Raw genomic sequence first — 19,164 nt, forward strand, 5'->3', positions numbered from 1 at the left:
TGGCCCGCTCACCACATCCAACCCGTGCACAGCTCCCAGCCAGCAATGGAGAAGCTTCAAATATGCACCACCATGGCTCAGCAGACATTAGCGAGAGCCACCCCACCCAGCAAAATAATCCTACGCAGGTATACACTCTCATACGGCAGGCAGTGTCCTAAGCATTTTACACATATTAACTCAATGCTGACAGGAACCCTCTTTGGTAGATACTATTATCATGTCTACATGGAGATGACAAAGCACAGAAAAATTAACTTGCCCAAGGTCAAGCAGCAAGTATGCAGCAGAGCCAGGTGTCAAACCGAGCAGTCTGGCCCCAGAATCCATACTTTTAACTTCCACAGGGCTCATTTATTTATTACCAATAAATGGCAGTATTATTTAATATGTAAAAAGTAACTTCTAAATCTTTTAGTCCTGAGTTTTTAACCAAGAATACATATTTCTCTGAAAATTTTTCTTTAGTTTATTGAAAGAATTTTTACAAAAGGAAACCAACAGAAGGGATCCAATTGCACTGTGAAATCCCAAGTCTCCATCCCTTTTTCTTGGTCTTTGTTTACAAAGATGCTGCTTATTTAGCGTGTTCTGCTCTTCATTTTCTCTCTTGTCCGTTTTCCGGGTCTCTTCTGCAGAAAAGGAAGCACCACATGTATTCACACAGCAGTTGGCCTTCTGCCCCAGGGTCAGGATACAGGGAAAGTAAGGGAACAGGGAGGGGCGGGGTGGGAGAGGAAGCTGCTCTGGCCCCTCACCTGCGCCCCCGGCTCACTTACATTTGATCCTTTCTTTCCAGGCCTCTTGAGGCCCTTGCCATGAGCTGTCTTGGCCCGGAAGCTGGATACATCATCATAGCTCTCACGAGTGTTCCACTTGGAGCCTTTCTTCTTCCCACCATAACCAAACTTCTGGTTTTTATAGCGTCGCTTGGCACTGGGCCTGGAAAAAAGCGGTCTTACACGTTACCCTCAGCACTGCAAATCCTGATGAATGTAATGACCCAACAATACCCTCAGTTTCCTATCTGTACAGGTACTACTGTACCTAGAATCTCATCCTTGGCCCTACATTTCTACTCTACAAACTCCCCAGGCAAGCTCATCTATTTACAGTCTTAACCACCAAAGCAGGAAAACAAAGCAAGAATCAGGAAAAGACCCAGATATATCATGTGGCTTACCACTTATCTTCAGAAACCTTTCTATTTAAACTAAATCTTGCTAAATCATCCTCAGTTGTTTCAATTCCTCTCAAGGATATTAAATGCAGTTAACATTCAGGTGTAATACATTTTAAAACTGGTCATCCCACAGGAATCTCAATTCACCATATCCAAAGTCACAGGTCACCTCCGTTCTAGACTGGTTTCAGCTCCTGTATCTATGTCCTAACTTGAGGCTGGTGGTCCTACCATCCACTCAGCCACCCACACTATGAACCTGGAGTGGGCCTTGATTCTTCCTTCTTTCGTTCTCTACACCCAGCTCAGTTACTGAGACCTGCTAATTTAACCTCTTGAATATTTCTTCAACCCATTTTCTCTTCTCTACCCCCATTAACACTTCTAGGTCATTATCCTTGTTCTCTGGACTTCTGTAACAGTCCCCGCCTCCCTCACTTACACAAGCAACACTGAAATATTTAAAACATGAACATGACCTGCTCGCTATTTTGAATAAAGCCCATCAGCGGCTCCCCACTGACTGCTGGATACAGCCCAGGCTCCTCACAAGGCCAACAAACACTGCCCTGTACTCGGCCCAGGTCCCCCCCCAGCTACACTGCGCCACTCCTTGCCCACACTGTATCCCTGTGATACCAAATGCTGGCTGCTCTCATATCTATGCTTTTGCTCATTAGTGTTCTTCTTTCTTCCCGAAACCCCGTGTCTCTCCCGTTCTCCTGGTTAATTCCTTCCTACTCATGCTTCAGACTAAGCTCAGGTGGACCCTCCTCCAGGAAGTCATCACCTGACCCTAACCTCTGGACCATGTCACATATTTCTAAAATGTGCTTCCAGACTACTCTATCTAATGCCTCTATCATAGCATGTACTATATTATACAGAAATGACCATTTCCCCCAGGACGGGTGTCCAGAAATGCATAAAGGTAAACGAAAAGAACCAATAATAATATCCAACATTATCCCCTTCAAATCTTCCTAATATTAAGAGGCACTTACAATTTTCTCATTTTCATAGATAAGGAAATTAACATTTAGAAAGGTGAAGTAACCTGCTCAAAGCTACCCTCCAAATGAGTGGCGGAGTCCAGATGGGAACCTTAGGTCTGCACACTTAACCGTCACACATGAGGAATCAACTTCTACCAAGTGTTTGCTCAAAATGTGCCAAATCCTGAAATCGCCTCATTTTAAACTTCAAAGACTGATGTGGCTGAACGGGCCCATCACACGGCCGGTAGCTGTGGCCACACTCTCTGCACTGAGGTCACAACGTGAACTGTGGCCCTGCGTGCACCACCACCAAAACAGAACCCGGCACCCATACCCCTTCTTCATCTGCTGGCCTTTGGCTCCTCCTTTCGTGCTCCGTGCGACAGGCTTCTGATCTCCCTCAAGGAAGTCCAGTTTATCAGAGAAGCCTGGGAGTGAAGAAGTACTTTGATCAGCGCCATCGCATTTTAAGAAAAGATTAAGCTTCAAAAGAAGTATGTTACTTATGGAACTGGTATTAAGAGGCCCATCTTGCTCCCCACACCATTCCCAAACTTTAGGTCCAATAGTTCCAAATCAATCAAGCCTCTAGGGCACTATGTGTTTGTTAGAATTAGCAGGTACCCCTGCTCCCCTGCAGCCTTAGGAGAGAATATACTCACCTTTCTGATATTTCTTAATGGCACTCATCATGTGTGCTTTCTCCCGCTGCCGCTTCTGAAGAACTTCTGTTTGCACCTGGACGTGGACACAGGACTGTTAAACCCACTCCAAGCCGGCACTGCAAGTGTCTACATTCTCTCAGTAACCACGCTGTGACATTACCACAACCGCTGAACACTGACCATGTGCCACAACTACACTAAGGCTCTAAGGATATTCTCCATTTCTCGTCTCAACCACCCAGGGAAGTAGAAATTCTTATGACCCCGAAACTGAAGCACAGAGAGGTTATACAACTTGACTGAGTCACACACGAGAAGGTGCGGAGCTGAGATTCACACGCAGGCAGTCTGCACCCTTACCCCATGACACAATCTGCCTACAAAACTGCACAAATCATATTTATGTCTACATCCAATTCTCCCACTAATTATATTTGGACAGATTAAACATCTAACCTACTGTTGCTAGGCATGAAAGTACCAACAGAGAAAACAATCTCCCCGAAAAACAAAGAAAAAAAGCTTTAAGGGCAAAAAGAGATGATTAAACTCTAAGGCAGCACTCCTCCATCGCAACACTACGACAGCTTGGGCAGGATCACTCTGTGTGTGGGAGCGCGACCTGTCCTGGGCACCGCAGGGTGTTCAGCAGCCTCCCTGCCCTCTACCCACTAGCTGCCACCAGGACGCTCCCCACCAGGACGCAAAGACCAAAAATGTCTCCAGCATTGCCAAATGTTCCCTGGTAAGCAAAACTGTCCCCCACTGAGAAACACAGCCCTGAGGTTTCCTCATATTAGAAACAAGGGGCTAATGGGCCTGACTAAGTTATTCTTTCCTTTGATAATTTAGGTTACGTTAAGCAAATTGCCCAAGTCTTTGAGTTGATCTCAACCACCAACCACATCCATCCAATACATCCACAGCTGCCCTTGTGCAGAGCCCAGGATGCTAATCTGCTCATACCCTGCTGAGGATCCATCAGTGAAATAACTGCAACTGTGCACCCACATCACAAGTGTTTATGTTCAAAATGTTAACAAAGTCTTAACACCCAAGCTGACCCTCTTCACAGTCATTTCTTCCCACAACCCTAAGTTTAGTTCCTGTCATCTTCCTTCTTAGGTAACCATGAAATAAATAAGGAAATCAAGAAAAGTTTCATGGTATGCCTTCTGGTTTTACATTAGAACTCAGTCACAGTTCAAACATACCGGTGCCGTTTTTTCTGATTGGATAACAATCAATAATATGATTGATTCCTTCAAGGACTTTACAATCATCTAGGCCAGTGATTCTCAAACCAGGATGTGTATTGGAAACATCTGAGAAGCTTTAGGGGCAAGGGATGAAAACATACAGATTCCCAGAGTTCCCGAAGCCTAGAAATCTGTTTTGAAGTTTCCCCAGTTGACTGTGCTGTGAGGTCACGTTTGGAAACCATTGATCTGGACCCAATTCTCTGCTGTACAGGTGTGCAAACTGCAGCCCAGAGAGGCGCATGACTTGCCGGTAGTGACCACACTACCTCTGGCTACACACAGGTGTCCAGGAGGGATTGTGCTCGTGGACACTAGCACCCACGCCACTGTGAAACAGTAAACACACGATGGAACACACACGGGGCACGGAGCCAACTCAGACCAAGCAATCTCCTGACAAACACACTTGGCACCATCCCATCCCCGCTCATTTTCCTTCCCACCTTCTTTCCGTATTTCCTAAGTGCTCGAAGCTGCTTAGCCTTTTCCGACTTCTCCATGGCGGCCTGTTTAGACTGCAGCTTCTGTCGAATCTAAAACACAAAATATTATCAGCTTATGTTATTTGAAAATGGGATGACTGCTGCTTAGGGTGCACTGCAGCAGGGAGCAGTTATTCCCAGCTCTGCAAACTACGGGGCTCCAAGGAACCTTGTGAATCATCTTCTCCAAGCCCTGTGTTTTACACACAAGGACAATAAGGCCCAAAGGCTGACCACTTTGTCCAAGACACCAAAAGTCTCAGCCTTGGAGCCAGAACATCAAAGTGACCTCCCTCCTCCCAGTGTGTTGTTTGATCCATTACGCAAAATGACGTTGTACCAGGAGAGAAGACTAACTTCTCTCCATCCCTACTGTCGGCAGACTGTGGTTAAACCAGTCTGCAGCTTCAGCCCCCTTCTCCAATACACCACATACACAATAAAAGCTCAGACAGATATCAGGTACCTAGCAGCTTGCATTAAACATACACATTTCAGTTAAAGGATGAACAGTTGTCAGTTTGAATGTGCAGAGATGGGTCTGGGCTCGTCTCTAGATTAGCTTCCCTGAGTACCACTGAGACAAGAAAATCCAGCTTGAGACCCAAGGGAACTACTTAGGTATATCTTGGATTAGATGTTGGTAATTCTCTGCCTCCCAAAGTTGAATGAGGACCAAGTTCTACCTAACTCTAAATTATATCAAATCTGAGCCATATATTAATCCTTCATTTTACAGAAGAGGAAAACCAAGGCCCAGAGAAAGGTAACTGTCTACAAGTTATAGTGCTGACCCCAGGCATTGGCAGAAAAGAACTATTGTCTTTTCCACACATCATGCCATGACCAAGCCAGTTAGGAAATGCATAAATGCCATCTTTACTTCAGGGACCAAACTTCTTACAGTACTTTCCTCCCCTTAACTGTTTAAATTAGGAAAAGGTCATCCCTACATTTATCCAACTGGTGGTGATTGGCATGAATCTGATGTAGATAACTGAGATAATAATTGTCCACTGACAACCCATTCCCTATCAGTGGGCTTATGCCTATGTTTGTTTAAATGTTAAAGGAGACAAGCCAGCTGAATACACTTAAGTACAACGCCTCAGCTATCCGGAGAAAACCATTTCTGTTTCTCACCTTCTGCATCTGCTGATCAGACTTGGCCATCTCTGCAAAATAATCCGTGGGCCGCTTGGTAGGGACTTTGAGCTGACGCAGGCGGGGCAATACTGCAAGCACTGCTGCCTGGGCCTGAGAGTAGCTGAGGATGTAGGACAAAGTGTAAAATAAGCTAAGGGAGAGAGGCCTTACACCCTTTTCACTGCCTCTCATGAGGCATCCAAGGTCAGAAGGACTCTCAACATCTGACCTCCACCAACAAGAACACACACACAAACAAAAACAGTAATAAAAACTCATTAACTTAATGGGAGAAATTGAAATGTACACTCTTTTTAAAAGGAGTGGGGAGTATTGCTAAAAATAAATTAGTAGTTTAAGAGAATGACCACTTTAGAAGTGCCCATTAACTTACAAACAAATGCCAATTACACATTCTTATTTGGTCACTAAGAAAAGCCCATATAAGGACCTTCCATAAGCAAATTTTTGTTCTAATAATTAACTGCACACACACACACACACACACACAAACTTTAAAACTGAGTATTTGAAAATAAACTGGACTTTAAATTGTGATTGCTGGACAAAGGGGCTCTTCTCTCAACCAGGGAGAATCTCCTAGCTCTTCAGTCCAAAGAAGCCTTCCTCCCTACACCCCGGCTTACGACACCTCTGAGTACAGGCCCGCGGCTTCCCCCTCTCCAGCACAAGAACCCACAACCTCTGCCACATCTGAAAACATACATACAAGTTCATCTCACGCTGAAAGTCATCTTCTGGATCAACAGCTTTCTGATCCTTGTTCTGAGATGTTGCCTGAGGTCCACGGATTCCCGGTACCGGACCCAGGGTCACATCAAGCCTTTCAACCCATTCCAGATCCCGCTTGAATTCAGCCAAACACTGCTTCAGGCCATTCTAGGAAATTCAGACACTAAGCTCACAAGACAGTAATAGGCCAGTGGATGAAGAACTAACCCCCAAGACCCCGACAGGTAGTTGACCCTCTTGGCAATACGCAGGTTGTGTCTTTCCTGGGACTAGAACGCAGCCTCCCGAGCACAACGGTGCCTCGCGCGCATCCCAAGTCCAGCACCCTCCAACCGGGCGCCCGAGCTCACCACGTCGTTCACGGCCTTCTTCGGCCCCTCTAGCACCACGTTGAGGCCTGGCTTCAGAAGCCCTCGGGAAAACGCCTCCTGCAACTACAGGGCACGATCGCTGGTCAGTACCGGGGAGTGAGGACCCCTCTCCCGCGCGCAGCCCCACGAGCTCGGATGACACCTACCTCTTTGTCTGTGACAAGGGAGTCGTCAGAATCCGAGTCCGAACCTGAGAGCGGGGGAGTGTCCATCTCGCAGCACGCACGTCCACACCCGCCGGAGGAAGCGAAGGAGCCCGAGGCCCCCGCGCCTGGAAAAGGGCTCCCCTCGTCGCCGCCGCCGCCCGCTTTCAGCCCCCTGCCCTCCCGCCCGCGGCTCCACGTGGACTCGAACCGCACCAGCTCCCCACTGACCCCAGATGCAGCTGAACTTTCTGATCGGAGTTCCGCTTCCGGTTGCTGACACACTTCCGGTTTCCCGTTGCTATAGGAACCGCTCCGGCGTCTGTGAGTGCCGCGTTGCTTGGGATTCGTAGGTGTAGTACCCTGTATACACGCGTGCTCTGGTGATCCAGAGAGCAGAAGCGACAGGTGGGAAGGGTCCCTCGGGGTCATCCGGAGGAGCAGGAAGCCACGAAGGCCAAAGGAAAGAGGAGACGCAGGAGCGGGGTCGGGGGCGCGGGAGAAGGTTGCTGCGGGGAGGGGGCGGAGGAGGAGTCCAGGGGAGGCTCTAGGGGCGTGTCGCGGGGGCGGGGACGGTAGTGCGGGCGGGGTGACGCGCTTCTCCACGCTCACCAGCTGCGCTGCATCTTTGGCGAAACTCCTTACTGGGACCATGTCCACTGTGGTAGCTCAGTCGCTGCATGTTTTTGGTCTTCGATCCCACGTGTCCAACAATGTGTTCTTCTTCGATGAACAGATCATTATATTTCCTTCAGGAAATCACTGTGTGAAGTACAATGTGGATCAGAAGTGGCAAAAATTCATTCCAGGTAAAACCCTTTCCAATCTGACACATACATAACCGGGTATGCCAAATATAACCCCATAATACCGACACGACGATTGAAAGGAAACTTTTTTGGCCAACTTGAATATATATATAGTTTTATAAATGTAGAAGAAATACATGTCTTGCCTTATTTAATGTATAGATTAATGAATCACACATAGTTAAAATCACATGTAAAATCATGTTAATTTAAAAGTAATTTTTTTCACTGTGATTTAATGAAAAAAATTCTTTTAAAGAGTTTCATGCATCTTCAATATCATTGTCTTTGTCGTCACCAGGGCCACTTTTTGAGTTTTCTAACAGTTTTCCAGAGTACACCACTTTTATGACAACACCTTTTGAACCCATGTATGGTGAAGACACTGGAGATTTCAGCCCAAGTCACACATAACCGTTTGTATACTGTAACATTTGGTTTTGTTCGCATTGGTGCTGCTAATAATATACATGATTTCCACAGCTTAACCACCTACTCTCTTTTTCCACTCTTTTTTGCACTCAACATGTTTTATTGTGACTTGCATACAAAAGACTGTACACTACATATATGTAATATTTAAAGAACTATAATAAAATGAAGATCTGTGAACCCACCAACAGGAGAGCAAATAGAACATTACCAGTTCCAGTGTTTCTCCCTGACTTCATTCTTCTCACACATGCAGACTCTCACTCCATCCTGGACTTTGTAATTATTCCCTTATTTCTCTACGTAATTTTACCACATCTCTATCTGTGTGGCCTTATGTAAGATATCCTTTTTGTTTGTGCTCTTCACCAGCTTTATATAAATGTAACCATAGTGTATGTATTCTGTGACTTGCTTCTTTTTTTCAATGACATACTTTTGAGATTCATGCATCTTGATACATATTAACTGCATTCATTTTATTACTCATAGGACTCTAATTCTCAAGTATATTTATCCATTCTAGTGTTGATGGACATTTGGGAATGAACTTTTTTTTGCTATTTCAAATGATGCCACTATAAACATTCTTGCACATGTGTACTCATCCACTTGTGCAGAGATTCTCCAGGGCACACACCAGGACTAAAATTACTGGGTAATGTGGCAGTACCAATTCACATTGCCATTCCTCCACAACCTCACCCCCCTTTGCTATCTTTCTAGTTTCTACTTCCTAATTTTTGCTCATCTGATGCTTGAGAAAGGGTATCTTATTGTGGTTTTAATGTGCATTTATCTAGTACTAATGAGGATGAAAAACTTTTCACACGGTTAAGGGGCTACTCATTCTGTGAAATGTCTTAAGTCTTTTATCCATATTCTGTGTTTTTTGGGGGTAATTTTCATACTGATTTATGGGCACACTTTATATTTTCTGTATGTTAACCCTTTGTCAGATATATATATATATAACAAATAATTTCTCCCAGTTTGGAGCTTGTGTTTTCTTCCTCCTTATGGTATCCTGATGGACAGAAATTCTTAGTTTTAATGAAGTCAAATGTGTCAACCTTTTCCTTTTTGTGTCTTGTTAAGGAATCATCCCTTACCCCAAGCTTATTCTCCTGTATTATCTCTTCGGTGCTCTACACATTTGCCTCTCACCTTCTAGGCTCTGGGTTAGGAGGGTGCTGAGTGTGTTAGGGGAATAGCAAGGAGGCCAGTGTGGCTGGAGTGGAGTAAATGGAGGAGGAGTGAGAGGTGAGGCAGAGTAATGGGAGCAACGTCACATGGGCCTTGAGGTCAAGGGCTCCTACTCTGAGTGAAGTGAGAAGCCAGCGGGAGGGGGGATTCTGAGCAGAGTGACATGATCTGACTTATGTTTCAGCAGGTTCCTTCTGGCTACTGTACAGAGAATAGATTTAAGGAGGGGCAAGGGAGGAAGCAGGAGACCAGCTGAGAGACTATTGCTATTAATATAATCCAGGTAAGAGAACATGGTGGCGCGCAGCAGGTGGCAGGCAACAGGGTGGTGAAAAGAGATCAAAGTCTGGCTGTGTTTTGAAGGTGAAGGTGACAGGTTTCCTCATAGACCTGATGTAGGTGGAAGAGAAAAGGAAAATGCAAGGGTTTTGGCCTGAGCAACCAGAAGGATGGAGTTGCTGCTAACCGAAGCAGGAAAGACTTCAGAATGAGCAGGCTTTGTGGAGCGTCTCAGGAGGTTAGTTTTTGACATGGGAAGACTGAGATGCCTGCTAAATATGCAGATGGGATCCTAAGCAAGCCCTTTGATGTCAGGTCTGGGTTCAAGAGAGAGAGAGGTCCAGGCTGGTGATAGAAATTTGAGGGTCATCAGCATGGAGGTGAAATATTAGGTCCTTAGAATGGATTTGATCCCCCAGGGAGTGAATATGTTTATGAAAGAGAAGGTGAAAGATTGGGCTCTGGGACTCTCCTACATATAGTGCCAGGGAAATGAGGAACAACCTGCAAAAGAGTCTTTGGAGGAGTAGCCAGAAAGCTAAGAGGAAATCCATGCAAGAGGTGAACATATTTCAAGGAGGAATCAGTGACTGACTGGGTTAAAACAATGCAAAAGCATTTACATACTCTGCAGACAGTCAGCGTATATTGGTGGCAGGCGCTGGTGATTGAAAGAATTAATAAGCAAGAAAGCCAGACCAGGAGCTCTCACTATTGTAGTGGGGACAGGTATGTATTCAAATGAGCGGGACTATGTAAATGAGCAGCACACCTGCTAGGCCAGATAGAGCCCTGGTACAAAAGCGCAGAGGAGGGAGTAAACTGTTGCCCTTTCCGTCCTCCAGGCAATCTCATCTACGTGCACACTTTCAACTCCCCGCCGTGACTTTTTAAAAAATTTTTTTCTAAAGGCCAAAAGTAAATATTTCTTTTATTGTTTTATACAGTGTTTGTTTGTATACCAGCTTTTTGTTAACTGTTCCTTCTTGTTTCTCCATCTTCCTTTCTTTTTTTCTTTTTTTAAATTTTTACTGGGGTGTAATTGATTTACAATGTTGTGTTAGTTTCAGGTGTACAGCAAAGTGAATCTGTTATACAAATACATATATCCACTCTTGTTTAGATTCTTTTCCCATATAGGCCATTACAGAGTACTGAGTGGAGTTCCCTGTGCTATACAGTAGGTCCTTATTAGTTACCTATTTTATATATAGTGGTATCTATGTATCAATCCCAGTCTTCCAAATGATCCCTCCCCCTGCCTTACCCCTCAGTAACCATAAGTTTATTTTCTATATCTGTAACTCTATTTCAGTTTTATAGATAAGTTCATTTGTAGCCTTTTTTTAGATTCCACATATAAGGGATATCATATGATATTTATCTTTCTCTGTCTGACTTATTTCATTCAGTATGAGAATCTCTAGGTCCATCCATGTTGCAGCAAATGGCATTATTTTGTTCTTTTTTTATGGATGAGTAATATTCCATTGTATATATGCGCCACATCTTCTTTATCCATTCCTCTATCTATGGACATTTAGGTTACTTCCATGTCTTGGCTATTGTGACAGTGCTACAGTGAATATTGAGGTGCATATATCTTTTCCAGTTATGGTTTTCTCCAGATATATGCCCAGGGTGGGATTGCTGGATCATATGGTAACTCTATTTTCAGTTTTTTAAGGAACCTCCATACTGTTCTCCATACTGGCTGTACCAGTTTGCATTCCCACCAACAGTGTAGGAGGGTTCCCTTTTCTCCACACCCTCTCCAGCATTTATTGTTTGCAGATTTTTTTTTAACATCTTTATTGGGGTACAATTGCTTTACAATGTTGTGTTAGTTTCTGCTGTATAACAAAGTGAATCAGCTATATGTATACATATATCCCCATATCTCCTGCCTCTTGCGTCTCCCTCCCACCCTCCCTGACCCACCCCTCTAGGTGGTCACAAAGCACCAAGCTGATCTCCCTGTGTTATGCGACTGCTTCCCACTAGCTATCTATTTTACATTTGGTAGTGTATATATGTCCATGCCACTCTCTCACTTCGTCCCAGCTTACCCTTCCACCTCCCTGTGTCCTCAGGTCCATTCTGAACATCTGCATCTTTATTCTTGTCCTGCCCTTCTTCGGTTCTTCAGAACCTTTTTTATTTTTTTTAGATTCCATATATATGTGTTAGCATACGGTATTTGTTTTTCTCTTTCTGACTTACTTCACTCTGTATGACAGACTCTAGGTCCATCCACCTCACTACAAATAACTCAGTTTCGTTTCTTTTTATGGCTGAGTAATATTCCATTGTATATATGCACCACATCTTCTTTATCCATTCATCTGTCAATGGACACTTAGGTTGCTTCCATGTCCTGGCTACTGTAAATAAAGCTGCAATGAACATTGTGGTACTTGACTCTTTGAATTATGGTTTTCTCAGGGTATATGCCCACTAGTGGGATTGCTGGGTCATATGGTAGTTCTATTTTTAGTTTTTTGAGGAACCTCCATACTGTTCTCCATAGTGGCTGTATCAATTTACATTCCCACCAACAGTGCAAGAGGGTTTCCTTTTCTCCACACCCTCTCCAGCATTTATTGTTTGCAGATTTTTTGATGATGGCCATTCTGACTGGTGTGAGATAATACCTCATTGTAGTATTGATTTGCATTTCTCTAATAATTAGTGATGTTGAGCAGCTTTTCATGTGCCTCTTGGCCATCTGTATGTCTTTGGAGAAATGTCTATTTAGATCTTCTGCCCATTTTTTGATTGGGTTGTTTGTTTTTTTGATATTGAGCTGCATGAGCTGTTTATATATTTTGGAGATTAATCCCTTGTTGGTTGTTTCATTTGCAAATATTTTCTCCCATTCTGAGGGTTTTCTTTTCTTTTTGTTTATGGTTTCCTTTGCTGTACAAAAGCTTTTAAGTTTAATTAGGTCCTATTTGTTTATTTTTGTTTCTATTTTCATTACTCTAGGAGGTGGATTGAAAAAGATTTTGTTGCAATTTATGTCAAAAGTGTTCTCCCTATGTTCTCCTCTAAAAGTTTTTTAGTATACTGCCTTACATTTAGGTCTTTAATCCATTTTGAGTTTATTTTTGTGTGTAGTGTTAGGGTGTGTTCTAATTTCATTCTTTTACATGTAACTGTCCAGTTTTCCCAGCACCACTTATTGAAGAGACTGTCTTTTCTCCGTTGTATATTCTTGCCTCCTTTGTCATAGATTAGGTGACCATAAGTGCATGGGTTTATCTCTGGACTTTCTATCCTGTTCCATTGATCTATATTTCTGTTTTTGTGCCAGTACCATACTGTTTTGATGACTGTAGCTTTGTAGTATAGTCTGAAGTCAGGGAGCCTGATTCCTCCAGCTCCGTTTTTCTTTCTCAAGATTGCTTTGGCTATTTGTGGTCTTTTGTGTTTCCATACAAATTGTAAAAATTTTTTGTTCTAATTCTGTGAAAAATGCCATTGGTAATTTGATAGAGATTGCATTGAATCTGTAGATTCCTTTGGGTAGTTTAGTCATTTTCACAATACTGATTCTTCCAATCCAAGAACATAGTATGTCTCTCCATCTGTTTGTGTCATCTTTTATTTCTTTCATCAATATCTTATAGCCCCATGACTTTTATCTCAAATCTGTATTTCAGTCCAAACATCTCCCCCAGCTTTCATCATATCCAGCTGCCTGCTAGACCTCTTTACCTGAAAGTTCTACAGTATGTACCTCATGCACAATATATCCAGAATGGAATTTATCATTTCCTTTTTTCTCCCTCTTTCCTTAAGCACCTACTTTGCCAGCTATCCAAACACATGATAAGGATATGATTACAAAAATAAGCTAGTCCTAGTATAAATATCCCAGAACCCAGTAATACACACATAAATGAATACAATGGATAAATGAATTTAATACAACATAAAGGTGGCATTAGTAATTAGTGCTGGGATAACCAGTTAGGTATTGATATTTGGGAAAGGGGAATCATCATGAACCTGAGATGGATTAAAGACTTCAGTGCAAAAAAAAAAAAAATGAAATCATAAAAAACTGGAAGCAAATAAGCATGATTAAATCAGAAATATTTGCATGGACTATTTTCAGTGAAAAACAGTGGACGTGACCTTCACCATGGCCCCTAGCTCCCTTAGCCTGTGTTCCATCCCAGTTGTTACCACCACTCCCATCACCAAACCAGAAACCTAAATGTCATTCATTGCTCCTCTCTCTCCATCAGCCCCTCACCCTGCCTTCATTGAGTCCTCCTGGTTTTACCCCTTAGCATTTCTCTAACCTCCTGTTCCCATCACCCCTACTGCCTTCCTGTTGCTCATTGCTGCCATGTGTCCCGATTTTTGAAATAACCTGCTGAAGTTTCCTTCCCTCCAGGATTGTCTTCTGTACAGTTGCCAGAGGGATCTTTCTACAACACACATCGGACCTTCCTAAAATTTCCCAGGGCCTTCCCATTGGACTCCCTGGTAAAGTCCAAACTCTCACGCAAGGCTGTCAGTGACCCAAACCCTGGGTTCTTCTCAGAGGTTCAGGTACTCCCTGCAGCCCTTCCAGAGAAGCCCACAGGCTGGTCCAACTTGTTGCGGCTTGTGTGATGCAGCAGCGTGGAGTCCATTGTGTCACTTTCTAGCACAGCTTCCCCTGCCTCTCTCACCCGCCCTGCCCGGGGCTTGTATCAGGCCAAATTACTGTGACGCACAGCCTGGGGCCCGTGATGCTTTTAGGGACCCAAGAAAATATTTTAATTTTAATTTATTTTAAAATCAGGAACAAATGAATGTAATGCTAGTGAATCCAGCATGGATTATATTCTTCTTTAAACCAATGAGTCATAAAGTATAATTTTTACCATAGCTTAATGGAGGAAGGGGCCCATGAAAGCAGAAGTGCCTAGGGCCCATGAAAATTATAATGCAGACCTGATTACATTACCCAAATAAAGCATTTGCAGTTTAATCTTTACATCAGGCTCTGCTCTCTAGAGGCCCATGGCCTTCATTCTCACGCTTGTTACCTCATGGACAAGAAGAGTGCTCGACCACCAGATATCGCCTCTTTATTCTTGAAAAATGGATAGAATGCATCCCTCATGGTTTTGAAGGAAGCACGGGCTTTACCATAAAGCCCATTCAGCAGACCTCTGCATCTGTCTCTCAGCCAGAATGTCACACAGATCACTTAACTGCAAGGGAGGCTGAGGAATCCAGTGGTTAACATCCCAGCCTGGAAAGTGGAGGAAGAGTATTGAGTGCTGACTGCTCAGGGCATAAAGGCCTCTGATCTGACCCTACTGCATGCTCCAGACCCATCTCTGGTCACCCCTGGCTCACAGGGGATGCTCAGCCATCTCCCACCATGTGCAGTTCCCCCTCCATCTATACCCTTTCTCACATCCACACCCTTGCCCTCCCTGACGTGCCCCACCCCCCCGGCACACTTCATCTTCCTTCAGGAATCCTTCCCTGACTTCTCCTCCCACCACGGCCTCAGTGAGGTGCCCATCCTAGTTATTTTCATAATAGCCCAGACACAGTTGCCCCGAGGGACACAGGGATTGACAATTACCTGTTTCTGCACTTTTCTCCTGTTGCCTCGGCAGTGCCCACCACGGTGCCTGGTTCATGCTGAATCTTGGTGAATGCATGATCTCCCCTCACCAGCTCCTCTCCTTTGTTTGCAGGCTCAGACAAGAGTCAGGGCATGTTGGCCTTGTCCATCAGTCCCAATCGGCGATACCTCGCTATCTCCGAGACTGTGCAAGAAAAACCCGTCATCACCATTTATGAGCTGTCAGCCGTCCCTTGCCGAAAGCGCAAAGTCCTTAATAATTTTGACTTCCCAGTTCAGAAGTTCATTTGCATGGCTTTTTCTCCAGACTCCAAATACCTCTTGACCCAGACGTCACCTCCAGAGTCAAACCTTGTCTATTGGCTGTGGGAAAAACAGAAAGTAATGGCCATCGTTAGAACTGACACTCAGAACAATGCTGTCTACCAGGTACCACCCAGCATGACAAGTATGGTGCAAATTATTAAAAAATAGTACAAGCTGTCCCTCATTGAATGCTTTCTGTGTGTCAGGAATAGTGCTAATTTCTTAAAATGCATTTTAAAATTTGCCTCACAACACCATATAAGGTATGCATAACTATTGTCTCTGTTTTAAAGATGAAGGAACTGAGGCTCCAAGAACTTAGCAGGGCCAGGACTCCCTGACTCCCTGGGCTGTGTTCTTCACTTTGGCCCAGAACTGCTTTCTGGTCCCAGGTCAAGCCCAGAGGCGGGTTGATCAAATTTGCTGTCTCTCCCTGGTCCTGGCCTCTTCCGGGCAGCATTGCGGGGCAGTGGGAAGACTTCAGGAAGGTGGTGTGAAGTGGTAGGTCTTTAGGAAGCTGTCCATGAAATCGCATTTACGTGGGGAGCAGAAGTTTCTATCGTGGTTTGAGGGCAAAATGAAGAGGATGTGTCAGGGGGCTGGTTGGGGCCCAAGGAGGCTTTTCTTGGAGTAGTCAACCTGGTCTAGAATCTAGTGCTCAGTTTTCCAAGTCCAAGCACTCAGTTCTGTTCACGTTCAGAGATATTGGCTAGTCAGCATCTCGGGCACAGACTCCGTTATTCTCACAAGAGTCTGGCTTGTGAACCAGCATGTCACAACCAGAACACACAGCATTTATCCAGTGTATTTCCTCCCTGGTAACAGAAGAGTCCTTGGGAGATGAAATTAGTAGTCAGAAGGTTGCTTGGTGATCACGGAATCAGAGCAAAGGCAGGTAGAGCCCGAAGATTATTTCACCCAGGTCACAGTAAGGCATGATATGGCATCCTATTCAGAGCAGGGAGCATCTCCTCTCAAATAGATCCAGGAAACATTCATTGGATGCCCGCTTTGAACCCAGCACTGGGGATACAGAGATGAAAAAGCCACAGCCCCACCAGGTGCTCACCATCCAGTGGAGGTGACAGGTTGACTGCCCATGACTGCGCATTGGGATGAGGGTAGAGATAAAGGAAGTTTAGTTCCTGACATGTGGTTCCTTCGCCCTGAACAGGGCACATAAACCTGCCAAACCCTCATTTTATGCTTCCAGCTGAGCCTTCATTCCATTTTGTTGGCACAGAGTTTGCTGATTGTCAAGACCTGCTCATCTTGCTTTTTGGCCTTTGTCAGATGACTTTTGAAGGCTTCCTAGGTTAAAGACTCATGGGCTGTACAAATATAATGGATATAGATCTGTCCTCTTGTCAAGTATGGTCTTAAAATTATATGATTTAGTGATGTTTAAAGGATCCTATGAGCTACCTGGGATAACTCGTAATTAGTAAAATGGGAAATAATGCCATCAAGTTTAGTTTTATATATCTTTTTCTTTAATTCCTTCCCATTTTACAGGTGAGCTTCAATCCCCAGGATAACACTCAGATTTGTGTCACTGGAAATGGGATGTTTAAGCTTCTCCGTTTTGCTGAGGGAACCCTGAAGCAAACTAATTTTCAGAGGGGAGAACCCCAAAACTATCTCGCCCACACCTGGGTGTCTGATGACAAGATTATTGTTGGCACTGACACAGGCAGGCTCTTCCTCTTTGAGTCTGGAGATCAACGCTGGGAGACAAGTATCATGGTCAGGGAGCCCACCAGCGAGACGAAAAACCTGGGGGTGATCCAGGAATCCGAGAGGTAATGGCGCCCTCTGGTCAGGAGCTCTTGGAAAAATACACTCATTGTGATAATAGCATTACACCGAAAACAGCATTCTTTAAAAATCACTCCTAGCCCCTCTACCTTAAAAATCAATGCTTTTCATTTTCCCTCTGCCTTTCTAGTGTTCTTCCATATTCAAGCACAAATTTGAAAGTTATGACCGTAACCTAGGTACAATTCTTTTTATTTTTATACCTAACCTCATTTTATAAACGTTTTAGTATGACTAGTCTTCAAAACCACAGATTTTCAAAAATATGTTTTCTAATGGCTGCCTGATTTACTGAATCAATTAAATAAATGTCCACCAAACCCTTGCAGTGTGCAAGGCATCTTGCCAGGTGCTGGGGACACAGGTCCATAGGACCTTACAATTCAGTGGGAGGCACCAGACCAACAAGGAAGTGCAAGGAAATGTTGTCGGTCAATCTGACAAAGCATATGGGCTAAAGTGGGGGGTCAGGATAGAGCTGTCAATTTTACCTCTACTGCAACCAATAACAGTCGTATCTCACCCATATTGGAAAGTACCATTGTGTGTTCTAGACACTGCCTTAAGCCCTTTATATATATCCTCATTTGAGTCTTACCTTAAAAAGTATATATTATTATCATGCCCATTTTATAGATGAGGAAACTGAGGCTGAAAGAGGTTAAGTGCCTCACCCAGTATCACAGCACTGTTAAATGACAGGTCAGGATTCAAACCCAGATCTGTCTGACCCCAGAGCCTGAGCCCTCAACGACAATGGCACACTGTAGATGCCTCTTCCTCAGTGACTTTGGGTTCACCCATTTTCACCACCCTCCATGCCAATGACGTCTCCTTTTTTATCGTGATTATGTTGAGAACTTCCTTAAGACCATATGCCCCCCAGTTTTCTGGGTTCACCATCCTTCAGTGGGTCCAGGGCTCCAAGAATAAAGCCTCAGACTCCTGAACACATCCCTGCTGCTCGGACCCTTCTTTACATCTGCAGCATCAGCTCTTGCCTCTGTCTACCGCACATGCTTCGTGCACTCTCCTGCTCCTGGGCTTGGTCTGCCCCCACCCCGACCCCACTCCCCTGGACATAGACACATGCCTGACACAGTCCTCTTTGTCCTTCACATCTCAGCTGGGAGCTCTCAGCCTCTGCTCATCTCAGATAGGTGGTCCTTCTCTGTAACTGTCCTCAGAAAACCCTTGTTAGCTGCTGACTGGATGCTCCCATCCTACTCAGCTGCCCTTAACAGTCCTTATCACATGCCCCCTAGACCATCAGCTTCTCAGGGCAGGAACTGTGTCAACTTATTTACCATTGTTTCACAGAGCTGTTAACACAGCATAACTCCAGTAAATGTTATATGAATGAATGAATGAATGAAAACGTGTGAATGAATGAAAGAAACAATGGAAGGGAGGGAGGAAGGAGAAGGGAGGCAGGGAGGAAATGGAAACCTGGATTCAAATCTCAGCTCTTGGGACTTCCCTGGTGGTCTAGTGGTTAGGACTCCACGCTTCCACTGCAGGGGGCACAGGTTTGATCCCTGGTAGGGGAAATAAGATCCCGCATGCCTTGCAACATGGCCAAAACAAAAAACAAAAACAAAAAACAAAACGAAACAAAAAACAAACAAACAAAAACCAAGTCTCAGCTCTTCCCCTTATTAATTTTGCGATCTTGGAAACAACCCCTCTGAGCCACTTTTTTCCAAACA

General features: G+C 44.3%; 2 protein-coding genes across 2 annotated transcripts in view; one reads left to right on the forward strand and one right to left on the reverse strand.

The window, feature by feature from the left end:
• Positions 1–445: 445 nt before the first annotated feature.
• On the reverse strand, positions 446–7,201 carry EBNA1BP2 (EBNA1 binding protein 2). Its single transcript, XM_068539678.1, has 9 exons — positions 7,007–7,201; positions 6,840–6,923; positions 6,467–6,636; positions 5,734–5,857; positions 4,552–4,641; positions 2,844–2,919; positions 2,516–2,609; positions 780–942; positions 446–632 (listed from the first exon to the last, which is right to left on the reverse strand). The coding sequence occupies exons 1-9, from the start codon at positions 7,070–7,072 to the stop codon at positions 582–584; spliced, it is 918 nt and encodes a 305-aa protein (XP_068395779.1). The 5' UTR covers positions 7,073–7,201; the 3' UTR covers positions 446–581.
• Positions 7,202–7,655: 454 nt separating this feature from the next.
• CFAP57 (cilia and flagella associated protein 57) overlaps positions 7,656–19,164 on the forward strand; it is a 74,225-nt gene continuing 62,716 nt past the window's right edge. Inside the window, exons 1-3 of the mRNA XM_068537922.1 lie at positions 7,656–7,812; positions 15,444–15,760; positions 17,153–17,439. Coding sequence (XP_068394023.1) covers positions 7,656–7,812; positions 15,444–15,760; positions 17,153–17,439 — 761 coding nt within the window. The remainder of the gene's footprint in view (positions 7,813–15,443; positions 15,761–17,152; positions 17,440–19,164) is intronic.

Source organism: Eschrichtius robustus, chromosome 3 (genome assembly GCF_028021215.1).
Source record: "Eschrichtius robustus isolate mEscRob2 chromosome 3, mEscRob2.pri, whole genome shotgun sequence".
NCBI classification, from domain to species: Eukaryota; Metazoa; Chordata; class Mammalia; order Artiodactyla; family Eschrichtiidae; genus Eschrichtius; species Eschrichtius robustus.

What these genes read in the sequence shown, in the direction of transcription:
- EBNA1BP2 (XM_068539678.1), bottom strand. Translation starts at nt 7,072, where the DNA reads ATGGACACTCCCCCGCTCTCAGGTTCGGACTCGGATTCTGACGACTCC. An exon ending in CCCTTGTCACAGACAAAGAG is followed by an intron (nt 6,924 to 7,006) that starts GTAGGTGTCATC and finishes CGTGCCCTGTAG; the next exon opens with TTGCAGGAGGCGTTTTCCCG. An exon ending in CTGATCAGCAGATGCAGAAG is followed by an intron (nt 4,642 to 5,733) that starts GTGAGAAACAGA and finishes TTTGTGTTTTAG; the next exon opens with ATTCGACAGAAGCTGCAGTC.